Source organism: Emydura macquarii, unplaced genomic scaffold (genome assembly GCF_026122565.2).
Source record: "Emydura macquarii macquarii isolate MOO-44397 ecotype Brisbane River unplaced genomic scaffold, CSIRO-AGI_Emac_v2 contig_1254, whole genome shotgun sequence".
In the NCBI taxonomy this organism is placed as follows: domain Eukaryota; kingdom Metazoa; phylum Chordata; order Testudines; family Chelidae; genus Emydura; species Emydura macquarii.
Window position 1 is genome coordinate 1,250,420 of NW_027131391.1, and position 22,106 is coordinate 1,272,525.

Genomic DNA, 22,106 nt, shown 5'->3' on the forward strand with positions numbered 1-22,106 from the left:
AAGCAGAGTATGGTTTCTTGCTCAGTTTTCTACTTATTTCATTAATAGAGATGACCTCTTTTAGACCAGATCAGCTACCTTTTGCTAGGAAGGAATACAGGAAAAGTCTCTTCTGGTTAAATTTCAGCTGATTTAACATGCTATAGTTCTGGATGTGCTAAGGGAGCTTCAGCCTAAAATCTGTGAATTAATGATCCTCCTGGCTCATAAAATCTAAGGAGAGGTTATTGGGTCTTTTGTTGCTGAAGACGACTGTCAATGCCCCCCCAAATCAGTTCTTGTTAGACCCCAGTCTTCCCAAGCACACATCTCTCTGTCTCAAATTGTTTTTTGGGGAAAAAGTTATGTATTCTTTGTGAAGAGGCAATTCTTTTCTGAAGTTCTCTGACCCCATTCTCAATCTGAGTTTAGGCCTAAATACAGAATGAAGACTATGTTGGTCTCACCCCTTGAAAATTGTCTCCTAGAAATAGATAATGGGTCAGCTGTCCACACTTCTTTTTTTTTAAAAAAAAGATCCCTCAACAATCATATAACTGCTGAACCCTGATTGTGGTATATGGTATTGCTGGAGTGTTTCATTCTTTCCTGTCAAAGGTCCCAAAGGGTGGCACTGGACTCAACTATCTCAAAAGCTCTTGTGTTTTTCAAGGTTCTGCTTTCTCATCCTTCCTATTCACTTATGTGAGGCCACTAGATGAAACTGACACTATAATTCTGGCTGCCATACCAAGTATGCAAATGACACACAGCCTTTTGTCACATCCATATGAGAGGTGTCTCACCCTCCCAGTGCTTGTCAGAGACCAGGGCTCCAACGAGTGCAAGCTGGCTGATGATCAGTACTACAAAACTGAAATGATGCTGATAGCGGGAGTATTTGGAGAGGGCGGCAGGGGTGGTGCCTGACCCTGTGATTAGTGTGTTTGATCCACAACATGGGATTGCTTCTGAATCACCAATTATTTCTGGGGTGCAAGGTCGTATAAGTAGCCATAAGCACCTTCTTCTGATCTGTGTTTAGTGCCTTTGTGACCTTGAATCAGTGCAACTCTACATGAGGCTGCTTTTGAAAAAAAATACTGAGAAACTTCAACCAATGCAGAATGCAGATGCCTGTTTTCCTCATGGCTATTAATAAAACTCAGTTCTGTAAACCAGTTGAGGGTGCAATGCAGCCTCTCTCTCTCTCTCTCTCTCTCCAGAGCACTTCAGAATGCAACTCTCAGGGGTCAAACTATAAATGGATCACCTGCCATTCTGAACCCCAACCAAGAAATCCTGACACAAAACGTAACCAGAAACAGCTACGTGTTCTAAGAACACAGACAAAGAAAAGGCAAAACCCTGAGAGTATACTACCACAAATGGCCCAACAGAAACCAAGTCTGTTTACCTTTAGGTTATTGGCAAGGTTTCCCTATTTGTTTGGGGGTTTTGAGAAACTGGGATGCAGAGGGATTGTACGGAGTTATTTTGATGAGGATGAAATTTGTTTTAGTTTTTGTTAACATGCTTAAAGCAAATTCTAATAAATCAGAAAATAAATATTCTTAAGAAATATCATATGACTATCAAAAACAGGATCCAGATCCTATTTCTATTGCTGGAGTTGAAACTGCTATCAGTGTTTTCTACATGTTGTATTTGTCTTTGAATATTAATCAACTGAATAAAGATGAAACATTAAATAGAAAAATCAATATTTTTCACTGTTTTCAAAGGCAACTAAAATGCACACAACACCTGGCCTTTATATATTTACAATAGCACCAGGTTAATTTAAAGAGAAACAATGCATTATTTTTATGCATATAGGGCAAGAAGCCAAAAATCATTTATGAAGCCACAATTAAGATTTATGGACAGATTTTTTTGCCTTAATTTTTATTGCCTCTCAGTGCTCTCCAGTAACTATAAATATACCCAGAGCAATGCACGTAGTCTCAAATTCAGGCTGATGACACTGTTACTATAATCAAGTTTAAAATAGAAGCAGCATTCTGATGCCATTTTTCCCCAGAGAATAAATGTAAATGTGATTTATTTATATATAAATAATAAATAAATATTTAGCACACACAGCATTTTCCTCTTTTGAACACCAATATTAATTAATCTTCTGCGTCTTTGTGAGGGCAAGCAGTATCCCCATTCTACAGATAAAAAAACTGAGGCAGAAATTAAATAATTCACCCAAAACCACAGATTGCAACTGTTAAGAGTTAGGAACATGTCTCAAGTTTTCTTGTCTCCTAGCCCTGTTTAAGTTATGCTGCTCTCATTTTGTTCGGAAACATGAATCCCTTCTAGAATGTTTGTAGTATATCAAACTATTTTGGTAACAAAATGAAATCCTAATGGAATATGACACTATTTACCTTCATATTAGTCTTAAACAGTGCATGTTTTTTGTTTATTGTGCACACTCTATTTTAGACTGTATGGCCTCCAGTGCTAAACATCACAGAATTATAGAACTAAGGTGGAGGCAAAAGGAGGGACCCTCTTGTTCACCAAAAATTATGAATGTGTTGTCAAATGCACTACCTTTCTCTTATTCCTTCTGATAAAGAGCTAACTTCACTTATGCTAACACAAACCAGATCACTAAATGTGCCAAAATTCAAACCAGGAATTAGTTATGAAATAGTTTTGCATCAAGGGAATATACAATATTAGTTCTCGCTCTCCGTGGTATGAAACACTCAGTTTGAAATCTAGTGAATTGCAAAATGTAAGGCAGAATCAGTTTCAGGTTCTACACCTGTCTGAGTCCCTCTGGAAACTTTTATGGTTTTATAATTACATTTTCCCTTCCCTTTCAAGTGCCTTTCTGTCCTTTGTTGCTATGTGAAAGACAGAGGTAACTGACTACATGCAAAGCACTGCCAGAAGCACGAATAAAACTGAAAAAAAATGGAGAATACGATTTTTCCCTTTAATATTTCAGTTACAATAAACTTAAATGTCACTTGTAACAATAGTGGTTAAAAATTTTCACACAGATGCATGAACTTTAAGATGACAGCTTCCTTTTAATACACACAGCTATGAATCTTTTGGGAATGTTCCATTATTTTTTAGTGAAAGTTTGAAGTGTAAGTCAGTCAATCTCAAAGTGACTATTTTCAAAAGCTTTATGTTGGAGTAAGACCAGAGGTTCAGAAAAAACATAGAACAATCCTTTTCTCTCTAAACCATTCCTGTCAGTTCCAGCTTCTATTAAATAACAAATAGAAAAGAAATCCATTTTCCAAGAATGTCAACAGCACCAGAAAAGCCAAATGGAAGGAGGGAAAAAACACAATGGAAGGAAATAATTAAGGGGACCTACTTCTGTTTACCAACTACTTTGTATGTTATGGATTATTTTTATTACATCTAATTAACAAGAGGTGCAGCATGCCCTGATGGGCTGACTGAACATCCAGGAAAGGGACAAGTTTTCATCTGAATTAAAGTCTTTGCCTACATCATGTATTCAAGTATATTTGCAGGAAGCATTAATACAAAACTAGCATATTTAAAGACAGCAGAATTCTTTCAAATACCTTCATCTATTAGTGATGTTGTTGGAGATTCTTGGTTATAGTAATGAACTCAATTCTACTTTAATGATCCACTTTCTTCTATTTAACTTGCATTAAACTCTACTCCTCAGGGAATCAATAACCAGCAGAATAGTGTCAATCTAAGACCTTCAACAAAAAACAAGGTTACTTACCAGTAACAGATGTTCTTCGAGATGTGTTGCTCATGTCCATTCCACTATAGGTATGTGAACATCTCTGTGAAGGGCTACTGGAACATTTTTCCCCTTAGCAGATCCCATAGGGCCGGCTCCAGTGCCCCCTGGAGTCCAACACACATGCCGCAGTATATGAAGCGCTGTCGGCCCTACGCCCCCTCAGTCCCTTCTTTCTGCCAACTCTGGCGGCGGGGATGGGGGGTGGGTTGTGGAATGGACATGAGCAACACATCTCAAAGAACATCAGTTACTGGTAAATAACCTTGTTTTCTTCTTCAAGTGCTTGCTCATGTCCATTCCACTATAGGTGACTTGGAGTACCTTGGAGGTGGGCCGGAGTAAGCAGTGAGCTGCCAGCAGGCCAGCCCTGCTGACGTCCTCTCCTTCCCGCGCCTTAGACAGAGGCATGGTGGGACATAAAGGTATGCACCACCAGCCTGGAAGCTGCTTTGCAGATGCCCTGCTCTAGCACTTCTGCTAGGGAGGCTGTGGATGGAGCTTGAGCTCTGTTGGGTGAGCTGTGGTGGCGCCCGGAAGCGGCACCTTCACCTGCTCGTAGCTGAACACGATGCAGGAAATTATTCCCAAGGAAATTGTGCCGGGCAGAGACTGGTGAACCTTTCATCCGGCTGGATGCTGCGAGGAAAAGCTGCATCGCTCTCTGGAATGGCCTCGTGCATCTGATGTAGAAGCCAGGGCTGCACTCCTGTTTTAGCAAGTGCCGCCTTCTCCTCTCCTCCGAACTGTGTGATTCGGGGAAACCTGGGGAGAATGAGATTGGTCCAACGAGACTGGGCAACCGCCTTGGGCCAGAAGGCCCGGTGCGGTATCAACTGAACCTTATTTTATAGATTACAGTATGGGGGAGAAGCTCTGACCTCAGAGCTCTGATCCTGGAGACCTTCCTTGCCGAGGTAAATACCCCCAGGAAGGCCACCTTCCCAGAAGGACAGAGTAAATAGCATGATGCCATAGGGTTTGGGGGAGGGAGGATGTGGAGGGTGAGGGGGCGCAGCCGCTGCTGGGAAGGAGCAGGTCGAGATCCCAGGGAGGCACTGGGTCGCGGGCCTACGGATAGAGCCTCCCACCCCCTTCCAGGACCGAACTGCCCCTGACGGGAGGACCGCGATCCCCCTTCCAGCGGCTGATATGGCTGCTAGGTGGACCTTCAGGGAGGCCACAGTCAGTCCCTGGAGATTTAGCTGCGGCAGGTATTTCCTGGCTCACCTATACTGGCGAAAGGCCGGGCAGAGTATCTCAGGACTGCTCACGGCAGGCATCAACCACTTCCACTTAACCCGATACACGACCTGCGTGGAGGGCTTCCTGCTACCCATCGGTACTCATTGGGCTTGTTCTGAGCGGCTCGTTCATCGTCTCTCGGCCACTGATCTCTCTCTCCCTGAGGTGTCGAGGGTCCAGGGCTGGGCACCATAGGTGACCATGATCCTTGGAGCTGAGATCGCGCTGGCTCAGAGGCTCCTGAGGCGGGCAATTGAGAAATTCAGCAGCATGCTGAACCCGTGCTGGCGTGGCCAAACAATCGAGATGGCATCTGTTTAGCCCCTCCTCGTCTTTAGCAAGACAGTATGCAGGAGGGGAAAGGTGGGAAAGTGAATATGAGGATCTCTGACCGCTACAGGCAAATGGCATTGGCGAGTGCCTCTGCCCCTTGACCATGTAGAGAGCAGCACTGCGGACACCTTGTGCTGCAGTCCAATAAAGATGGAGTCCCTTTGGGGAAAACCCCCCTCCAGATGGTTGTAGATGCCCTTAGGGGGCGCAGCAACCCCTCGTGGTGAGGAAGAGCGACCCCTTGACGCGGTCCGCCTCACCGTTTCTCACCCCCAGGAGGTGATCACTGCCAGGTCCTAAGGACCGATAGGTTCCCTTCACAAGGCTGACAAATGGGCCTGCGCCACCTGTCGATGTAGTACATGGTCGCTATACTGTCTGTCAGCACCTGTACCGTCCTGCCCTCAATAAAGCAGAGGGACATTCAGCAAGCCCTGTGAGCGTTTCACAGGTCTTCACATCTGTATGCTGACGCCTCTCCTCCCTTGGCCAGATGCCTTGTGAGCCAAGGTAAGCGTCGATACAGCACTTTACCCTCTGCTCAAGGCAGCCACTATAAGGATAACTGAAGGAGGCTGTTCCGTGAATGGAACGCCTCTTCACACATCCCGAGAAGTCATTCACCCGTCTCGGGAGGCTAGAGCTTGCTGATTTTTTTTTTTTTTTGGGGGGGGGGGGGTGGAGGTGGGAGGATCGTAGCCTCCCAGTGCAAGAGCTGCCTGCTTGGACTGTATCCCGGGGCCATGACTGAAGCAGCCTAAGCGTCAGGTCGCAGGGTGGCCTGCACCTATGGGGCGAGGATAGGCTAGCCTATCAGCTGTTGGCAACATTTGGCTGTTGTCGTAGGGCATTTGTGCATGTGGCCCATCTTGAAGGGCTCTGTCCCACAGCATGGCTTAGGCAAGAAAGTCTGGTCCAGGAAGCAACCGGTCACGCCGATGCATTCCGTAGGCTGCACCTGAGTTAACATGAACTTTGTGCGTTTACCCGTAGGACCCGCCAGCCGCAAGAGATGCCTGACCGGCTCACCCTGCTCTGGGCTTGGGATCTGGGCCTGCCTGCATGGATCATGCAGCGTCAAGCGTGCAGCTACCATGCCAGGCCTTCAGTAAACACCGCTGGCCAAGTAGCAAACTGCGGGGTAAGCTGTAATCGTTAGAGGGAGTCAACCCCTATGAAGGGAAGGAACCTTTGAGGATGTGCATCCCTGACATCCAGGGTGGCATACCGGGTTCCCGTTTCCACTACTGGAGCTGTGGGGATCATGCAAGACTTGAGCCCCTTGTTCGATATTTGTGAGACAACATAGGTCTGTCACCATCCTCAAATCTGTCCCCCCCTTTTTTTCCCCTGGGGATGAGGAAGTACTTCAAGTAGGACCTCTTCCGCCATCGCCTGTGGGACCTCTCCGCTGCTCCTGGCTGAGGCAGCCTCGACATCTTGGATGTGGAATTGCCACTGAGAGGGAGAAAAGGGGGAGGCATCAAGGGGCTGGGGGGAGAAGACGACTGTGGGCCCTAGCTCACTGAACTATCTCAAGAACCCAGTGGTCCGAAGGCATTCTGGTTCACCCAAGCCTGAAGGAGGGTATAGGCTAGGGTGCTGCCCTTGCGTTCACCGGCAGAAGGGCCTTTTCAGATTGCCTTATTGCCGAGAGGACCTTTACTGAGGGCCTAAGGAGCAAGTCAGGGCGGATGGTATCTCCTAAACCCCCTGACTCTGTCCCATTGCCCGTAGGTTGCAGGATAGACGTAGCTGGCACCTCTGCTGCTGCTGTCCCTGGAGACCTGCCTGACACCTGAAGGTCTCTGGCGCATAGCGGCCCAGGGAAGAAAGCATGGTCTAGGAGTCCCTAAGACCATGCAGTTTCACCTCTATCCACACAGAAGAGAAGGCTGATGCGTCCACGGAAGGGCCCCGGATGGGCTGCTGAACCTTTCTGGGATAACCCAGGATTGCAGCTGCTAACCTCTGGGCATGCCAATGGCTGGGGGTATGGCTCTGCCCACTGAATCAGCAGCAACTGAGGGTGCCAGGAGCACTGCTCTAGCTCCCGTGGTACCTTCTTCTGCAATGGCCTACAGGCTCAGCGCCTGCAGCCAGGCAGAGCCCCAGCAAAGTGGCTCACTGAGTTCCCCGAGGGGCTCACCTTCCACTTGCTGGTAGTGCTACTGAATAAAGTTTTCTCCAAACAAGTCTGGCTTGCAGTCGCCCTGGTTCCTTGGAGTAGAGCCCGTCTGCCCTGCCCATCCCTGTGGCTGGCGGCAACCACCATCAGGGACCCGGGACGGGGTGGTGAACAGTATTCAAACCCCTTGGCTGGGTGTAATGCTTTTCTCGGCTCATTTAGGCATCAGGCTATGGAGGAGGGGATTTGTCATGAGACCCTCACTATGTTGAGCGTCCCTCTGTAGGCCAGGAAGGCTACCACACTGTGGAGCCCCTCGATAGCATAAAGGTTGTCTGACGCCCCTTTTGCTCCTTCGCCTCCATGTGTACTTGAGACACTGACTGCATCCCTGAGGGGTTGACGGACCATGGTCCCCCCCTCGGGAAACCCCCGAGGTCCCCATACAGTTATTGTGGTGACCATTGCCTCTGAGACCATCCGCCTGGGGCTCTGGCACCTTTCATTGATGGTTGCTCCCCCAGGTACTGCATCCCCAAGGAGAAACTGAGGCACCGTTGACAGACCACTGCTGGGGCTGCCCAAAAGCCTCTTACTGTGCGGTACTGTCGCTCCAGAGAGTGACCCCTCGGCGATGACGACCTCAACTACCAAGTTTGTCGTGGGTGCCGCGGCTGGAGCAGATGTACAGACAACGCTCCAGCGAGCTGAGCTGACCTGAGCTCTGTGCGTCTTGGCCCTGAGTCAAGCTCCGGCGACCCACACTGCGCGGCCTCAGTGCCGGGCAAACTCCTCGGTGCCGAGACTGTCTCTGTCCACCGAGTCTGGCACAGCCTCGGGGTGTGTGTGTGTGTGTGTGTGTCTCGACGAAACCTTGGTGCCGAGGCTGTCTCCGGTATCCGAGCTTGCCTTGGTGCGGGGGGAGAACTCCTCGATGCCGAGTCTGTCTCCGGCATCTGGGTTCTGCACCGCCCGGCAAATTCCTCAGTACCAAGACTGTCTCCGATGACTGGGATTGGCACCGCGTCCTTGCGGGCGAACTCTTCGTTGTCGGAGAGGTGGGATGGACCTCACCCAGTGCCGGGGGGGGGGGGGGGGGGGTCGAGACTGGTGTTGGGCAGGTGACTTCGCTCTCCGCCTTGATGCAGGTTGGTCCGGCGACCGCAACCTGGGATGCCTTCTAGGGGAGCGTTCCTGCTCTACCCTGGGAAACTGGTCCGCAAGAGATCTTCCTCCCCATACCGGGGATCTCCTGAGCGGGCTTCCCCTTAATGCCAGCCCTTCTCTCTCATGGAGGCATGGGGGTGGTGGCATATGCAAGGCCAACAAGGCTCTTGCCGCCCTTCGGCCACCTAAGTCGACGGTGCCAGTAGGTGCTCCACCCCGCCTGCTCTGACCGTGCGGGGGAGTATCCACGCTCCGTCTTTGTGGTGCCGAGACAAGTCGGTGCCGACGGTGCCCTCCGCACTGGCGACACGCTGGATACCGCGGCGAAGCGGGATGGCTCGGAGCTGGCTCAGGGGCTCCATGAGCCAGGATTTCAGGCGGATTTTCTGCGGGGTCTGAAAGCCTCTCTCCTCTCATGAAGGGCTTCCCCACCACGTTTCAGGCAGTGGGGGTCTGTTCGCGGGAAAGCCTTCCTGCCAAAAGTGCACAGCTTTAAGCCATGATTCCAGAGCATACCTGCTCCCGGTAAAGTCTGAGCTAGACTCTCTCTAAGTCTCTAACTACCACTACAACAGTTATTAATCTAACTAATTAACACAAAAATCCTGTTTAAAGTTTAAAACACAGGGAATTAAGCGCTTGCAAGCGCAGGCAGTTCCAGTAACCGTCACGGGTGGAAAGACGGAACCGAGGGGGTGTAGGGCCAATAGCACCTCATATACCGCGGCATGTGTGCAAGACTCCAGGGGACACAGGAGCAGGCCCTACGGGATCTGCTAAGGGGAAAAAGGTTCCGGTACCCATGCACAGAGGCGTGCACACACCTATAGTGAAATGGACATGAGCAAGCACTCGAATAAGAACTTCCTCTTTGTTACACATTTGTATCACTAGCTACACTAAGAGGAGTCTTTTCCACTGAAATCCAACCTGGAACTTTTTTGGATGCTGTTTCAGACCATATGGAGTTAAAGTAATAACCAGAAAGATCTGGGTTTCAGGGAAGCTGTCAATTGAGAAAAGTCTTTTCAGAGCTGGATGTACTCTATAGGGAGAGTGGGTCAGAAAGGCTGGAGTGCATTTACAGAAAAGAAGATGGGAGAACATCTGTAGGAGTTTTATTGGCATTTTAGGAATTAGCTACTGTCTATTGTAAGTTAAGTAATATTTAGTAGTTCTGTGAAATCACCTCAAGTATTTCAGACAGATTGATCATGAAAATCAACTCTACTGAAAAGGATTAGTCTTCAAAATACTTATCATAAAAGGCTTTCTAGAACATACTTAATTTCTGGGTTTTGTAAAATCTTTACTAGGGGCAGGGGTATGAGAAAATATGAGAGTTAACATTTCAAACAGGTCACAGATTTTATAGCCCGTCACATTTTAAAAAGCTTCTAACCAATGAATTTGTGGCTCTCATAAATTACATTTCAAGCATTTCCAGTGTAAGCCAAAATTCCTGTTTAACTGCACAGGGCAAAGCAGCAGCAGCAGTCTGACTGAAGTGAAACACTGCCCTGCGGCAAACGTACACAGGAGGAGACAGGAAACTGTTCCAACAAGAATGAAAAACAAAATGTGTGGTCCCCTGAGGATAAATGCATTTTACTGGGTAAATGAGCAACTAAACTATTTTTAATCTTCATTATCTCACATGTGCAAAATACCATATTAACACAGTGCTAATTCTAAAATTTGCTGCAAAAGCGATCAGCTACCTTTCTCACTCATATTTCTCCTCTTGCTCTATGTGTGCTTAAAAGTAACATAGTATCTTGTGTAACTTCCAAGAAGGAACAGAATACAATTGTTTATGAAAGATGGATGTTAAGTAGGTCATCCAGCGATAGCAGCTTTTTGGCTAGCTCCACAGCTAAAAACAATGGAGATCGAACACACTTCATAGCTGCAAGTTACAAACCAAGCAGGAAACATGCTAAACCATTTCCTCAGCACATATCTACAGCTGTCTTTAGTCTCACTTGACTACAGACACTATAATTTGATTGTGGGGGGAAGAAGTGGACATGCTTACAAATCAACTAGTTCTCTGAACCTCGCTCTGTGTCAACAGGAGAGGGGAGACAAAACACACAGACTCCCAAGCCCTAACTGAATGTGGTTCCTAATTTAGGAGATGGAAGGCAACAAGAAACAGATATGGCTCCATTCCCTTTGCCCACAGTCTGGCAGCTGGTGATAGGATTCTGGAAATCAATTATTAATGTTAAAAATTACATCTTTGCCAGTGGTATGGAGCTGACTCTCCACAGGCTAACAAACCCCTTGTTCCTACATTAGCCAGCAATGCCATCTGAGCTGAATGATTTTATGACCAGCATTTGCAGGTTTGCAATGTATGTTAAAATAAGGGAAAATCCAAACTCATGCTTTACAACATAATTGCCAAAGGGCTTAGGAAATAATTTTCATCCTTTCACCAATGTTTAATACAAACAACCAATGGTTAGATACATTATGGTTTTCGGTTTATTTTCCAATTTCCTCTGACACATCCAGAATGACAAATGCTGGAGGCAAGACACCATAGTTCATTGACCAATAGCTTGATCAAGCCTCTGTTCCTCCCTGAGTTGTGCTTCCAACTGTTCCCACTACTGGTCCAATAGCACATTAATTAAGCTTCTGGGAACTGCAACCCCTAAGATTTCCTCCCTTCTCTCACCTAGTGCTATTCATGCTTGGGACTGCCTCCAATGCTGCGACTAGATTCAGCTATTCCCACCAGATCCTTTTATTTCAGACTTCAGCCAGCAGTGCCTACTGCTAAACCTTGATGTGATTCTTTTTCCTATCAGTCCTCACAACTGTCTCTGAGTCTGTCTGCTTTGCATATCCAATCGTGCACTGGGTTATTGCAAAGGTGACCGTCTGTAGTTAATGCAAACTGTTTCCAATATCTACTGCACTGGGAATGATTGGCTCCCAATCGCTACAATAAAGCAGACATGAGGGGGAGCAAAAACAAACATTTCTGGAAATGATTGTTGGTATCCAGAGCAGTCCCAATGATCACTTCATTCCCAGCTGCCATGAAAGTGGGCAGCAGATGGGCAGTCTGAAAGGAAAGTGAATTCCAAGTCAGAGCCTTTGTCTGCCTTATCTTCCCCTATTAAAATATTAACTGTCCCACTTTCCATGCTGAAGACTCAACACACTCAATATGGGTGAGAAGAACCATGAGGAGCAGTCCCTTTAACAAAAAAGTTTAAGCTTCTAAAACTTAGAGCAGTGATAGGGAGACAACTTCATACTTTATTCTGATTTTTGCCCTAATTAAGTTCAACAGAATATGTGATGGAAGAGAAAGTGATTGTATTTTGAATGACAGAATATTTGAAACAACTTGAAGATTCTGTTTTTATCAGAAGCTTATTTAAAGCATTATTATTCTTTCCTTCCTAAGATGATAGGCTGGAGCTATGGTTAACAGTGACCCCTTTGGGCATCCCGTAACTCTGTATCACAAAATTTGCTGGATCAGGATCTGATCTTAGGACTATTTAAAAAACTAAGAAAAATTTCACTCTAAAAACATCATTAAGGTGTAGCGACTGCTGCAGGCACGTATTAGCAACTTCAGTGAATATTACCAAAAGAAGCGTATTAGACACCCAAGAAGTATGGAGTTAATATTACATTTCTCGTACAAGGCACCAAAACTATTTCAACTCTGCCCCGTAGTAATACCCTCAGTCAGAATCTTATACCATCTTGTCTAGCCACATCTTCATTTTGCCACTGACCACAAAACCTAGAATGCCTTAATCTTAATAGCACAGTAATAGAGTTGTTCTGAAGTCTTTTTTACAGTCTACACAATACACAGAGAAGAATTTTAGTTTCCTGATTAGACATACAGCATACAGAAGGCAATCATCCAAAATGCTAGTAAGGGCCCAAACCTGTGAGGTACTCATGACACCCAACATAATTTTGCAGGCAATCATCCAATTGCCAATACACAGAATTAGCACTACTATAAACAAATGCCATATGTCACAGATTTAGAGCACTAACACAAAAAAGATAAAAGGTTAGTGTGATAAAGCAACACACTTGGTGCCAAACACACACATGAAGTAAGATTTTATAATTATGGAATACATCTTTTGATACTCTACAGCCACAGAAAGGAAGAAAGGAAGGTATCTGTAGTGGGGCAAAGAAAAGATATTTCTTGATTCAAACAAGGCACCCAGACTAACTGCTTTATGTTTGTTATTTAACTAAAGCTCTTGGAAAAGAATATGCATTTAAATCAGTTGTGCTGCATAACATCACATTACTGAAAGCACTATATTGGTGTCAAAGTTAAATAGGAGGTATGAGATGGAATAGCTGATATGGTATGCATCAACTCAGATACAAGAGCACAGTTCCTCATCTCAAATATAGCAGAAAAGAACCAGCAATAAATGTTAATCAGTATGCTCTTTAAAAAGTCAAAGAGTGCCCAACTGAAAAGCAAGTTTTAAAGACAATAGCCTTCTGAGAATAGATATGAAATTTGCTGTCAAAATGTTGGAGACCACTAAACTCAAAGGAAAGCTTGTGAAAGAAGATTCTGGGAAAGCTTTTTAACCAGCTGCTATGTTAAGCATGAAAAGGAATTCCTTTCAAACAGGAAACAGTTTGCTCATTCCATTGTAACATCCAAGTAAGCTTTGTTGTTAATTCTACTTGTGAGTCCTAACATCTGACCTAGACAGACAGTATCTTGATGAGAAAGCACATGATGTTTTCTTCTTACATATAGGTCATAGAAGTTAGAGGGAAAACTCTTAGGCCTTTTTCCATTGCTATTCTTCTAAAATGGAAATCAAGGAATGTTAATGACTGCCATCTTCTGTCTGTATCTGAACTGCTTTGGTGACAGAGTAATAATGAAGAATCCATACATTCTTGATTATTTTTTGCACGTTAGAAGCTAGCAGTGTCAGGAATACACACACCCAATATCCAAGACCCTGTGGTGTGCTGACCATGTACTTTTTTGTGTCTAAAGTTGTTTATAATCTCTGGATTACAGAGCTTGTGTTTAGTTTCCATATGAAATGATGTTAATAAATGTATATGCTTTTAAAAACACAACAGTCAAGGTAAAAGTTAAAGCCTTCATAGTAACATAACATATGCTCACCGAATATACCATAATTGTTGACCGTCTTATAGATACCTTTGCACTTGCATATCTCAGCTGCTATCCTTTTTATTATTTCCCACTCCAGAATTGTGCTCCAGAATCTAAGCTCTCATTGAAAAGATTACATTTCTAGTCCTTATAATTGAAAAAAACTTTAAATGTGAACAACTGTAAGATAGAGTGTGGTCTTCCAAAATCTATAGGCAGTCTGGAACAACAAGTCCGAGAGCTGTAAAATGCCCCCTTCCTCCACAGGACTGCTAACTCTGAGACCTAATTATGAAGATTTAAGTGTAACAATTAGAAGAAGAAATATCCTGAACTATACACTGGAATCTCTTTCATTGATCACTTCTGCCAACTCTGGGGAAAACTGTGAACCATTAAAAATAGAGAAAATGGAAAAAATATCTCTTCTAATTGAAATCAATGGGGGGACTATGGATAAACAAAATGAATTTATCAGAACTTGATTTTCATGTAAATGATACTTGCTAAAGTGATATAGGGTCTTGGGTGACAGCAAATGACCAACTCCTCTGTTTTTACCATCTCATCTTAAAGAGGACGCCCCCTAGCAGCACACTTGCAGGGATCTAGTGATTGCCACTTTCTGTATTAAGTTTCTGGAGGTAAATTCTTTCATTGCCAAGAACATTCATGTACAGTAAGAACTTGATTCAAATTGTGATGGCAATCTCCCCACCAAAACAAACAAACAATTATACACCCATGTGAATAACTTCTGGATCCTGTCTACCAGTTCTGGTCATCTCAATATGAACAATGCACTCATCTTACATCTTTGTTTGGATTTTGTGTTGTTTGTATGTTCAACTTGTATCATTTGGGTACTTAAAATGAAAATAGTTATGTTCCAGCTAGGATCAATGAAGTAAACCACTCCACAACAACTGGAGTGGATTGTTTCACACACTGAAATTACCTAGGATTTATGTCACAGTTTTATGACATTACTCATGTTTTAGAGGAGCAAGGACGCGTCTTGTCTCGCAGGAAAATCCAGCATTTGGCATAGCATACTGTTTGAATCAGTATATCAAGTTCTGAGTAAGATCACTAAATTATGATCAAATCCAGAGTACTTTAAGCTCAGCCATTTAAAAGTCAGTGGGACTTGTTTTCTTAAATTACTCAGTTGTATTTGAAAATATCTCAATCTTTGTATGTAATTGTCCTCCTTAGGATATTTGGGCTTTGCTGGTGTTCAGTTTTGGATAGAGTTAAACTCACTAACCCTATATACTTATGTAGCACTTCCTCTACTTTGGTATGTTCTAAATGCACATTTGTTAATGCAGAGGTTCTCTGATGTTAGTCTGTAGTTCACTCTTTTTACAACTTGTTACACTCGCCAAAGCTAGGCTTCAAGGGGGAAACCCTGGTGTATGCACAGTATGTAAGATTGGATTTTCTTTCAACAGAATGGATGCTGCAGACAGCAGGTTAGATGATATTCAGTGAACATAAGCTGTTCAGTATTTGTTTTTATTCTGTTCAATGTCCTTCTCCCTTCATCATTCACTGCATACTACTCAAGCTGCACAATGAATAAAATAGGGGCACTGTGGATAAAACAGTATGTAATTCTACCAAAAACTAATAAAGGCAGAATTAAGATAGATAAGGCAATTTTACATTGGCATTTCCTTACTTGAGTATTTCCCTTTGCACCCTTAATGTTCTTTTAACAGTTTCTATGTATCACTTTTTACAGTGCTTTTATTTATTAAGACAATCTAAAAATCCATTGTGAGGAATTATTTACTAGAAAGGAGTATGATGTGCTTTCTGGCACAAAATCAATGTGTATGCATGTAGAAGTTTTTAAAACCCTTTTTAATTTTAACCATGTCATAATGAATTTTCACCATACAATAAAAAGTCACCTCTGCAAACTAGGGACTATATCTCACCAAACTCCAAGTTTTTACCACCTTTCTATTAAGATGGTAAAGATGTTTTTAAAAGATCTCAGAAATAATTTCATAATGGCAAAAAAGTATTTTCCTCCACTCTTAATGCTCGGAGAATGAAATTATATTAATAAGGTATTTTCCAGAAGAGTCCCAGGACTCTGGCCAGATGGTTTTCTATTAACACTTGTAGGCATACTGCAGGGCCTATTTCTTTCATCTGGCCTTTGAAGAAAGTGAGGTGAATTGAGCTAAAGATTGATCTGTGAAGGTTTTGGTATTTGATCATGTGCCGCTGTTTCGTACAGAGGATGAGATGACTGCGTTGGCCTTTGTTTTTGTAACTGGCAAGCCACCTAGAGCTTTTTGTAAGAGCACTTTAAATAAAAAAAAAATAAAGACTGGATTTGGCTATTTTTTGTCTGGTTCATCAGTTTATAGATACACAGAAACTAAACCATTCTCCACTTCTACTGTGATAAATATTCCCAATGGCTCCACAGATAAAATATTTCCAAAAGAAACAAAAACAATTATGCCTGGAACTACCCTATCTAACAAACACAAACAGATGCAGTTATTTTATTTATATAATCTCTCTCTCTCTCACACACACACACACACACACACACACACACACACACACACACACACACACACACACACACACACACACACACACACACACACACACACACACACACACACACACACACACAGCTTCACAACCTGGAGAGCTCTGGTCCATATTTATTTAATAGAAGAAACTATAGCTGTTTTGAAGGGAAAAAAGTATTAAAGGTGTGAGAATGAGATTGGAAAAGAGATTTATGCTGACTGTTATGATGCCAAACCTCTCCTAAAGTTAGCAGTGACAGAAGACATGATAGGAAAATACAGATTTATACGTCTGAATAATTATTTTTACTTACGTGCTAATGCTTTTAATTGAACACAAAGGAACTAAAAGCGTCTCTTTTACTTTACCACAATAACTAATTCAACAGAAATGAAAATTAAATCAGAAGAGGCCATGCCCAAGATTATAATTTTTCCATCATAATCAGAAATCCAGCTGCAATTTTTAGATAAAGTATGGTCTGGTCCAATTATAACATGCTACCATGATCTTTGACATTGCAATAAGAAATCTTATAAATTGAGATAATACAGTTAAGATGAAAGCAACAATAATTATACAGCATGATAAGAGATCTAGAAGTGTTTTTGTTTGATTATAAATCATGGTATAAATTCTTCAGAACAAATTTAGAAGCTAAATTGGATCATATTTGAAAGTTTATTCTTCTAGTCTAGATTATATGTTACTGAAAATTGTTTCAACTTTAATTAGGCTACACAGTGATTTTTAAGATTTCTGAATACCTAATTAAGAGTCCCCCACCTCTTCAACCTGGGGGTTATAAACCTCTAGGGCCAGTATCCTTGACAAAATGACCAGAGTCTAGACAAATCTGGAAATTCCTGATGTGGAATATACATTTTCTACACTATAGTTAGGTGAACCAGGGAAATAATTTGAAAGAGTGGCATTGAGTGGATTAACGTCTCTAAAATTTGTGGGATTTTGAATTAGAACAATTAGATACACTGCAGCTTGAAAAATCTGGTTCCTGATGTGCAAAGTTTTAAGGAGCAAAAGCAGTCAACAAGAAGATCCAAATCAAGAAAATATTCTCTTAATTTAAAGCGAGACAGAAGATGGGACAATAGAGGTATGAAATCACTTGCCCAATGAGCAGCAATTACAAATCTGAACAGAGCCATCAATGCATCCAACTCTAAGGATCCTGTGGAAGCATGAAACCCAAGTAATGCCTCATCTGCTGTCTTGGCTTCACCAGAACATACTCTCTCTACATGTGCTATTCATTTTTAATTCCTTCAGGACATCCAGAGCTTCTCCTTTCTAAGTATAATTTTTTACTTTTTTGGGGGGTAGACTTATGGGCGTACTGATTTCTTTGGTTTAATTCTCTCGACCTTTCAAATCCTCTCTTTGTTACGCTTGTTACTACAAGTTTCCCACTAACTGACATAACTTTACAAAAATTCTTGTAAACACTAAGGTTATTTACTTCTCAGAAGGTGTGAAGTCAGGCTGGGGTTTTCTTTAAGGACAGAAAACAAATAGGTCCAACAGAAGAAAAGGGACTTTTGTTCAGAAATGAGGATATTATTACGTTCTTTGAATACTAAGTATTATTCTTTGGGAAATTTTTTAAAGTACTATTTTTATTCTCTCCATCAATTATTTATCTTTAATTTACTATGTAATGGTCTTCATTCCATAGAGAGAGTGTGCGTGCATGCATAGAGTAATACTAAGATTTTGTTTCCCAAAGAAACCCTAATATTTATAAGGTACTAATAATGGGGCTGAGATATCAAAAATCTGGATAATCTCTATCCATAGTGAACACAACGGAGGATACATTTATAGCATTACAAAAAGCATAACAGTAACACCCACACGTATACCAGAATTGAATTTCAGGGGGAACCTGAAAAACAAATTTAATACAGTACAACAATTTAAAGAGAAATGATAAATGTGGATGTCTAAACAAAATACATTCTTGTGCGACAACTAACTTAATATATTCCAATAGTACTAGTCTGGCTCCTTGAGAAAGAGGCTTACATAGCTCAGAGACATGAAATGATATAGTTCTGCAGTAGCAGCACATGCAGAGAGTCACGTAATAGCTGTCAGGACAAGTACATTAGGTGTCATTCCTCCCTCCTCCTGTTAGCAGTTACAAGGGTCCATGCAGATTGACTGTAAGCAGCTTGTCAATGTGAACAAGAGGATGGCTTTTGTCTGTGTGCACAGCCAGAGAAGGAAAGGTTTTGAACACTTTATAACTTTGTCCTGATAAATTAAGGAAGCTGTCAGATGCATCTTTCATTTAAAGATAACAAACTTCAGATATGTTCCCATTTAGACTTACAAGCTTTAAAGAGAAAGATCTAACATCCTGCCTTTTAAAAAAAAGTGGGGAGGAAGGACCATTTCCATAAAGAAACCTACAATCAGAAATAGAACAATTTGGTATAACAGACGTGCCACAGGAAGCAGGAGAGGGGCACCTTGGGTTTATAGCACAAAACTCTCTATTGTACTGAAAGACGACTTTTCCTATGGATGGTCAACCATCCTGTTATGTGGCTTTCTGCTTCCGCCAGTATTGTGAGTTTCAAGTCACTGAAAGAGTGAAGTTTTTAAACTGAGGTCTGTGTTGGGAATTTGAAACACTTTCAATACAATTTAACCAAACAAATACATCATGGCTAGACTCTTAACATCCTGGTTCAGTTTGCTGAAGCCTCTATTCTTTTGAAAAAATTATGTAATCATAGGAGAAATTTGGAGAACTATCTTGTTAGTTTTTTCAGGTTCTGACAACATTAGGACTAATTGAAAAGAAAGCTGAAAATGCAGAAGAAAGCCAAATACAGTGAATATGTCAAACACTGCAACCTCCAAAAAACAAGCAACATTTGCCACTGTGAACAGTGATGTTAAATGAAAGATCCTGAAAGATTCACCTAGAAAATTAGGTTGGTTCAACTATGTCAGTCAGGGATGTGAAAAGTCCACACCCCTGAGCAGCGCTGTTAAGCTGACCTAAAGTCCCATGTAAACAGCATTAGACAGACCAAAGAATTCTTCTTTTGACATAGTTACCCTCTCTCTCAGGGAGGTGGATCACCTACAGCAATGGAGAACCCCTCCCATTGGTATAGGTAGCATCTACAATGAAGCACTATAGCAGAGTGAAGCGTTTTAAGTGCAGACAAGCCCTTGGAACCTTTCTATTTACTTTTTAATAATTTACTTTTAAAATTATAAGTGTTACATTGGCTGCATTTATGAGATGAAAATCTAGAGTGAACTCAATGTCTGGATATTCAATTCCTTATCAGTCTTAAATTATTACTCCTGTATCCGAGTTTCAAATGTGTAATATGTATGATGGTTGTTTTAAAGTGCCTCAATGGAAGGTCAGAGGGCTCTCTATGAAAAAACATTTACACTGGAGCAAAGAGACTAAGTAACTATTAATGCTAGTTAGGTTAGGACTTTGTAGCATGTGTTCCGGCAAGAAAGTACAGCACATACCAGTTTCATTGCGATCTATGCAGTGAACTGTGGAGCAGTCTGGTTTGTGCCATGGGCAGATTTTCATGTGCTGCAGTTAACAGTGTGCAGTATTAAACAGCTTTGCAGTTACCTGATATCCTTCTGTTTTCTTCTGACACCACTTCAACAAGGCATTTCTTTTGGACCCTCCATATTCTCTTGCAAGAGCAGATAAAGGGTCTTTCCTTTCTTCCCTGAGAGTAGAGAAAAAAAACAGTAAAGTTTTGATATCATGCCATCTTTTGCAATAATTCTGTTAACAAAATGAATAACTATCCCAGTGAGAAGAATAAGCCTAAAAATCCTGGCTGAAGGATGGAATATAACCAGTTAAGCCTGCAAAATATTCCCTATTAAGTCGGATCGAATCAATTGTTCCATTGGCAGTCACTATGCATATTGATCACTCAGACAAAAAACACTGATTGTGATTGTATTAACACCTTTTAGTGTTTTCACCACTGGCATTCATCAGTTACAATTTAAATATATTTTAAATTCAAGCCTCCTTTCTAGGTCTTTATGTGCAAACAAGACATTTTCTAAGAGTTCATAATATTAAGCTAATGTGCTAGAATACAATCTGAAGGATGAGCTAATTTAAAACAACTTTATTTTGTATTTTAAAATAATAAACTGATGGTATCTCTTGCAGCTCAGGGCTGATTAGGAATGTAACCCTGAAATAGCAATAGATTTGAATATTAACAATACACAGTTACTGCTAACAGACTTTGTCCCAAGATCTAGAGCTATCAGTAGGAAGGACATGCTCAAAGAGATTGTCTGCATATAAAGTAGACCAGTGAGACTATGTTTATTATTCACTTTACTTGTTAATGAAATGGTGTCCAGTTCCCAGTAACGGCTATTATAGATACAAGCCCAATCTCATAATAATGACCTCATTGTTTTAAACTATTTTGTGTAATTTTGGGAATATTTATGAATAAGACAAACAATTTTACCTTTAAAACTTGTGTTTTGCCCATTTGCCCAGGGAGAGGTTGGGTTTTTGGAGGGAAAGGAAAGGAAATATTTTTTCCTTATGATAAAGGTCAGAAGGAAAACCTGTCCCATGGCTGGTATGTTTTCATGACAATTTTGAATGATAAATATCAGTTTTATTAGGCTAAAAATCACATTGCTCAAAATAACTCCTACATTAATAGTGTTATTACTGACGTTAACATTTCTGTAGTTGCAGTAAGTTATTCTGTAATAAAGGGTTTCTTGTGCAGCTAAAAGGGCTACGTCTCATGCATTCTAAATAGTTTAATGAGCGGAGATAGGGATATTTCAATAGATTTTGCAGTTAATCTTTATGTTCTCTATTTGGAAAAAATAACACTATGGGACTAGCTAATACTCTACAGTGTGAATAAAAGACTTATTTTTAAATAATTCTATGCATGCTTAAATAAAAGATTCTCAGGTCCCATGCCAGTACTACAAAAAATTACTCCTTCCAGATCCACTCATTCCAAACACAGCTAGTTCAGACTAACTACTTAATCCTTGTCTCTGTGTGCTTTAGGACCAGCCATTTCAACCCCAATAGCAAATAGTGTTCCAACAGAACTCCTGCAGATGTAGGTCTGAATTATACTAGAATTTTACATTGGTACAGTCACATCTTTCAGTGGTGTGAAAAAATCCACACCACTGTGAGACAGAGCTATACTAACCTAATCCCTGGTGTCAGCAATGTGATATAAATGGATGAACTCTTTCATCAACCTAGCTACTACCTCTCAGGTAGGTGGATTAACAACAGTGACAGGAGAATTCCTTCCATCAGTGTAGGTTGCATCTAGACTGAAGTGTTACAGCAGTGCAGCTATGCTGCTGTAGCATTTTAAGAGAAGACAAGGCCTTAAATACATCAATTTCACAAGCCTTGCTGGAAAAAAAATCTTGCAATCTGAATTTCACAGAATATCTTCGCACATGTAGAATGATGCCTCATTATAAGTGACTATTCTACAGGACCATGTCTAATTTAATTCCATATGCCATGTACTTTGTGCAATAGTTCAATGAACTCTGGCTTCAGATGAAACAAGATTATGTTCCGATGTCAAATTAAATATTTAAGAAAATCAGAGTTTCTTAGAAGTCATTGTAATGTGAAGTCCTAATTACAAATGACAAACTAAAAAATTGTTCAGAACTAGGCAGCTCAAATGCAATACATTGGTATTAGAGAG

At 41.9% G+C, this 22,106-nt stretch overlaps 1 protein-coding gene across 8 annotated transcripts in view; it reads right to left on the reverse strand.

The window, feature by feature from the left end:
• SPECC1L (sperm antigen with calponin homology and coiled-coil domains 1 like) overlaps positions 1 to 22,106 on the reverse strand; it is a 108,083-nt gene that overhangs the window by 24,197 nt on the left and 61,780 nt on the right. For all 8 annotated transcript variants that reach the window (XR_010920208.1, XM_067550015.1, XM_067550018.1 and 5 more), the window contains one exon: positions 19,988 to 20,090. Coding sequence is in view for 7 of the 8 variants with exons in the window: in XM_067550015.1 (XP_067406116.1) it covers positions 19,988 to 20,090 (103 nt within the window). In the remaining variant the exon portion in view is untranslated. The remainder of the gene's footprint in view (positions 1 to 19,987; positions 20,091 to 22,106) is intronic.